The sequence below is a fragment of the Branchiostoma belcheri genome, unplaced genomic scaffold (assembly GCF_001625305.1).
Source record: "Branchiostoma belcheri isolate BF01 breed outbred unplaced genomic scaffold, Haploidv18h27 scaffold376, whole genome shotgun sequence".
NCBI lineage: Eukaryota > Metazoa > Chordata > Leptocardii > Amphioxiformes > Branchiostomatidae > Branchiostoma > Branchiostoma belcheri.
The window spans coordinates 49,154-55,698 of record NW_017803994.1 but is presented as its reverse complement, the minus strand read 5'-3'; the positions used below and the strand labels follow the sequence as shown (position 1 = coordinate 55,698).

General features: G+C 37.5%; 1 protein-coding gene across 1 annotated transcript in view; it reads right to left on the bottom strand.

The window, feature by feature from the left end:
- Positions 1 to 4,661: 4,661 nt before the first annotated feature.
- Positions 4,662 to 6,545, bottom strand: part of LOC109476426 — a 12,087-nt gene continuing 10,203 nt past the window's right edge. The window contains exons 11-12 of the mRNA XM_019777359.1: positions 6,187 to 6,319; positions 4,662 to 5,079 (exon numbers count right to left, since the gene is read on the bottom strand). Coding sequence (XP_019632918.1) covers positions 4,662 to 5,079; positions 6,187 to 6,319 — 551 coding nt within the window. The remainder of the gene's footprint in view (positions 5,080 to 6,186; positions 6,320 to 6,545) is intronic.

The following is a 6,545-nucleotide window of genomic DNA, read 5'->3' as shown; positions in this document are numbered from 1 at the left end:
AGATGTAAAAGATTTCAGCTCATTATCATAATTTATGCTCCTCAGAGATGACTCCATGCAGCCATGTTGATGACCTTTGACCCCAAGCCCTTTGGCAACTATGTGTAGGGTTTCAAGATTTTGTTTACTCAACATGTTTAGGTCCTTCAAATGGCAACAAAAACTCAAGCAAACGTATAACCCGGAGGAAATATTGACGACAAAAAAACACATGTGCTAAAAATAATAATATTTATTATAAAATATAATAATAATCATGCCCACTAAACTGGTAAAAAGAACAAGTTATATTTTGATCAAAGTGGTATTCTATTTTAGGCTCAATTCTGATCTGTTTTGTTACTAGGAATGAGCCACCCTGTTGATATGTTTTGTAAAATTAAAGTCGTAGTCTTTTTAGACTAATTGGCAGTAGAAGTAGTAGTATAGCATTCTTAAAAAAACATATTAATAGAAGTTGACCCTTGTGTTGAATGACAAAAACACACTCAAAACAGACGCTGTGCACCATGACCACATTTTATTCCGTAAACACAGTACAGATGTTTCCATGTCTCATCACAAAGCACGATAGGTCTTGATAATCTACAAATTACAAAGTGATTAAATATAATAGTTTACTTGTGGACGAAATTTGCTAAAAGTATACGTGTATAAGGTCTCATTCATTATTTTCTTATATTTTGAAGCATGCATAAATGAGGGTTTTACAAGGCCGCGTTGCTAATGATCCTATAAAATGATGTTCTACAATCATTATATGATTTGCTAAGCACATTTCTTCTCCTTACATGGTAAAATTGCCAAAGACTTCCATTCACACAATTTCTTACGTCCTTATGTCGCAAACATTACGTTCTTATTACCTTAGTTACAACCAAGCTTTCACTACTTTGACGTCTTAAAACCCTCGGACTGGCTAAAAGGAAATTTATCACCGATAAAATCACACTTTCATGCATCCGTTTAATTATTGTTTTGGTACTAATTTAGGCCACAGCAACTAGATTTTATGGATGATCACATACTCTGCAGACAATGATGCAATAGGGCAAAAAAGGCAGGACAAAAAAAGTTTCCAACATTTTAAATTTTAACATAAACCTTGTTGAACAAGAAATGTTACATATATTGTTATTGTTATATATAAGTTTACTGCCAACTATTACAGCATCAATTTCTCCCTGAAACAACTTTGAAAGATAGGTTTTCAATCATTTTACAAATGGTTTTGATTCAGTGAAAACATCACAAATACACAGACACCATCACATACAAAAGGAATGAAATACACTGCATCAAATTAGTAATAATAGACAATAATTCAGAGCCTTGTCTTGTCCCCTCTCTTCATATTCACCCACCCTCCACATTCCGGCATAGCAACAGACATTTTTGCCCATTCTGGCATGTTGACCACTTTCAGAAGGCAAAAAAAATTCATTTCCAAAATCGGGTGAAAATCAATGCGCGCTCTGATGCCATCCATAAAAATACTTGCTGTGGCCTTTGGTAGGTACATCAATAAGACTTTAGGGTATCCTATGCACATGTATGTCTTCAGTATCTATATTTAGTATGCTGAATCAGCTATCGCTTAAACACCTCCGTTGCGTTGTTACCACGTACGTACTATTGCAGAGCTAAATGCACTATCTAGCACAAAAAAGTTATATTTACCCAATAATACTTTTAAGGATTATACAAATTAAAAATCAAAATATGTCATATTAACCCTGTCTTCTGTCTAAATAACCATGGTGAGTTTACCTAAAAAGAAAAAAAAAATGTTTACAGAAGAAAAATGCAAAATATATGCAAAATAAGTCCAAATCAACAAAGTAGAGTTGGAAGAGATAAAATTTCAAGGTAATAGAAAGTACCAAAAAAGAAACCATTAATTGCTGAAATCAGGAATAATAAAATCTGAGATAACAGAAATCCATCTTGTCATTCTATGCAGTGTAGCAGATCGTGAGCAGAACATCAATCAGTCCCTGATAAATGAAAGCCTGCTGAACATCCAAGCAACCACACGTTAACTTTAGCTGATCATTTCAGCTACTAATCGTCAGAGAAAAGAATGTCCCATCAAGGATGCGTTTATAAAGTTCAGTTAACGATTTACAAATGTTATCATAAAGTCTGGTACACAAATTGATATGGAAAGCGACCTGTACTATTATTGGTAAAATAATAAAGCGGCCTGTCTGAGTTTAGACTGAAATCTTATACAATCAGTAACATGATAACAAACATTCCACAGTCAAAATCTGCAAGGAAGTTAGCGAAAGACTTTACACAAACACACTCTCCACAAACTCCTGACTACTGGCAAACCTGTTTCTATCTACAATAAGCTACGCAGAATCAACAACACACATCAACACAACACACGACTTTCTCAGGCGGGAGGCTTTAGACTACCTAAACCTAGAACTTCATCTGCTACCAGAACATTTCTGTACAGGTGCACAAAATCCTACAACACTTTTTCCGCAACACATAAAATCTTCCGCACCATCAGCTTTCAAAAAAACACGTCAGGGACAGGTTAAAATCACAAACATACACAAACAGACCCCTGCAGCATTTGTGGTAGCATAATGATTTTTAAACGTAAATATATAACTCGTATGTATTATTTATTGCATTGACCTCTGACCTCTCAAACAATCTCTACTTCATTACTTTGTTGTATATAGAATAGGATAGGTTTAGTAATAGTAACACAGATATGTGTGGCAATAAGCACGTGTATATACATCTGTGTTATAAGTCTGTAATGTGTTTTTACTCCGGGAAGAATATTGAGTATAAGCGTAAGCTTAAGCTTATACTTACTAATGGAGATCCTTCAAATAAACAAATAAACAAGCAAATTTACCAACTAGGGTATGCATATACTCACTAATGGAGGTACTTCAAATAAACAAACAAATTTACCAACTAGAGTTCGGAGTATTCATGCCTTCGACAGTGTGATATTGTTTTGGTGGGTGTTTTGTGTGTGTATAGTGTAGGTTTTTTGAAGATGATTATCGTAGTTATAGTGGTCAGATAGTCCTTTTGTGAACGAAGCAACATACTATTTCCCAAGCCAGTACCATGTCTTTCTGCAAAAATACGGATCATAGAGTTCGGCAAAAAAGGAGAAACAATTGGCCTGGCGAGTCTGGCCGCAAAAGGTTTTTTCTTCCCTCCGATGCGCGGCGATGCAAACTTCAAATCGGCAAAAACTCCTTCAACTAAATTCTTCTTCTATAGACTCTCTGACCACTATACACACCCAGCGTTGTTGAATCATGCAATGTCCAATATACGTTAAAAACAATTGCACTACAAAATGTCGATACAAAATGGCCAATTGTTGTGATGGTATGTGGTATGTGAGATATGGGTTCTTCACGTGAATCGCAAATTGTATCTCTCTAGCGGGCTAACCCCCTTTAGTGGCATACTATTCCCTTTATTTTGGCCATTTTCTACTATTTTCCAGCGATCCATGGTGCCTGGACCTGGCCATTGTGTACAGTATACCAACTTGGGTTCCCGATTAAAACACATTCCAGATGTTTACACTGGGGGACACAGTGCTGTCAAATTAGCACGCCCCTGCTGGGGAATGTTGTTTCAACAAACAACCATTCAAAGAAAATGTCTTCGGAAGAAAGCCACTTTTGACAGCTTCCTGTCTGTAACTTGTTGTTTTAACCTAGATATAATACCAGACCAAGACTTCGCCTGCCCTTAAAATGTTCAATCACCAAAAGCCCACTACAGTAATGTACGGACCTCCCACGATAACCATTTCTGAACTTGATCTTCTTATCGCCAACGGTAACTTGCTCACGAAAAATCGTGAACATCCATTTGCAGATTCTCGAGTTATCCTGCTAACAAAAATAACGACCAACACAAAAGGTCAAATTTAATGATGTGGGAACCCCCCATGAGGCCCATTTCCGAAGTTGAACTTCGTATTCTCAACGGTAACTTGCCAACTAAAAATCATAGAAAACCATTTAAGGATCCCCGAGTTATCTGGAGTACAACAAAAAACGCAAACACAAAAGGTCAGCTCCAGTCACGTAAGAACCCCCCCACGAAGCCAATTTTTGGTCTTGACAACCTGCCTGCTAAAATCGTGAACCTCGGACCAGGCCTTAAAAATGTACCGTGCATAATCTGCCAAACAGTGCCAAAACGATTTTATAGCCTTCTCGTCGAAGGCAATCGGGCAAAGAGCTATATACAATACAACTTGGATAAAAATACGATTTGCTGTAATAACATGTTGAAAGTTAGTTTGTCATAATATCTTCTGGAATAGGATTGTGTGTCTCCTAATCTAATTTAATAACCTTTGAAATATATTGATATGCCTCCTTATTGTCCACGAAATTAGATTTTGGGCATATAAGAATCTTCTCCTTAATACTAGGTGTAGCCGAACTATATATAAAGTGTGTAAATTCCTATTAAGGCATGTGCTAAATGTAATAAATAACGCAAATAAAAGTACCGGGTATCCAATACGAAAGTTCTATTACATTGTTTAAATTGCTCCAAATGCATATATGTGCATTCAACAATTCGAAAACTTCTTAGACATCATAAACATGACAAACGGTCTATGGATCGAGGTTAATGCTACACCTTTACCTGCCCAAGTACATGGTCATAGGAACGGTTACTGCGATACTGATGACGTACATGACAAGACACAGCATGTCCAGGACCTTAGCCAGCAGCGTGTAGTCAGACACTTCCTCTTCGTTCTTCACGGCCTTGGTCAGCTCTCTGATCTCTGTCTTCAGCACCCTTGTCAACTTTTGAACGCTGGCGTTTAGCTCGGAAATGCCAGCTGATCCGCGGCCGGTAGCGTCGCCTGGAGGCGATGAGTACTGCTTGTTCCTCTCATCACCATCACCGGAATATATGACTTCTTCGTCAGCCTCCGACACGTTATCGGCTTCATAGGCGCGGTTGGTCACCTCTATGGCGGCATTGTTGATCACGCCAGGCTTTTCATCGTTTCTTTGCTTATTTGCTGTCAGATCACCCAACAGCAGCATCCTTGAAAACAAAAAAAAATGGTACGAAACTGTTTAAATTTTGCATCAGCATCTTAAAACTACTTATAGTAGATCTTTAAATGCAGGAGTGAATTGATGTTTTTGTAAGCTTTCGTTTGGTTATAAATTATCTAAATTATTGACATAATGAAACAGGTTAGGTTCAGACAACCAAAAACACGATGCGGATTATCCTATTAAAACCCCGGTAAGTTGCAGATAAAATTTCCTAAAAAAATGAATAATAAGTCTGGCAAAAAACCTTATAAGAGAAAGTAACAAAACTAAATATTAAATTATCTAGAAACTCATTACAAAGTTGCAGGTGAGCTAATGTTTTAGATATCGATATTCTGATACCCGACACAGATATCATTGTTGACATCCAATGCAATTTTGAATTCGGTGCGACAGAACTGTAATTTTCAAAATCAATTCCATGGCCATTCTTTTAATGTGGTATTAAAGTTAAATCAACCTTAAGCTTTTTAATGATATTTCTTAGATCACACTTTCTTAGATCACACTTAATTTAATGTATTGCATTTGCATGCGCATTGATTTTCTCATGTTCCCAAAAATTATTTTCTCCGAGGTTCTGGACCTGGTGCCATTTTTTGTATGAGCCCAAAGTGGTTAGTGACAATAGGGGGCAGGTGCCAATGCTCCACGGAACTCAATGGCTCAGTACATTGCCGACTCATAATTACCGCAAAAGGCCTGCATGTGTCGGCTTGCCGTAAAAGTCGGTTTGTACTACCGCACATACACAATACCAACTTTGTATTCATGTGGTTTAGCAGAATTTCAAGGGGCCTGAATTTTTTTTATTCGTCCGCGCACACTAGTTTTGGGGTTTTCAGAGGATGTCATTCATAAGATCAAGTCAGTGTAAACAGTGTTGAAAATTCGATCTCGGAGACAAAAAACGGTTGCTTGCTTCGTATCGTTGGCCGGATGTAGGTCTTCCAAACCCTCTAAGTATGAAATGATGTCAAAAATATAAATGAAGAATTGCCATATAATGTCAAAATCAGACAAATTTCTTTTTTTCACCACCATGACATTGGATTTGATGCCTTTCAAGCCAAAAACAAATAGTAGGTACTTTGACATGTAGCGGAGAAAAAATATCTTCGCCGCCGGAGACAGGCTGCCCTCCCGGCCATGGATGACGATGATGATCAGGGTGAAGAACAGGAACAAACCCATCAGGCCCATACAGACGATGATCACCGTAGCTGTAATATTATTGATGGTAAACAGTTTCTGTAACTTAGCCTTTTGTTGCGAATTAAACAAATGATTTATAAAGCAATACGGTAAATGTAAAATTTAATTTACTCACCAAAAAATGGCAGTACCCCCTTAACAGGAAGTACGTCTGTCACAAATACGAGGGACACGACCATGGACAGTAGAATGGTCACTCCATACGAGATCCGGTCGCCCCTGTCAAAGGGCATG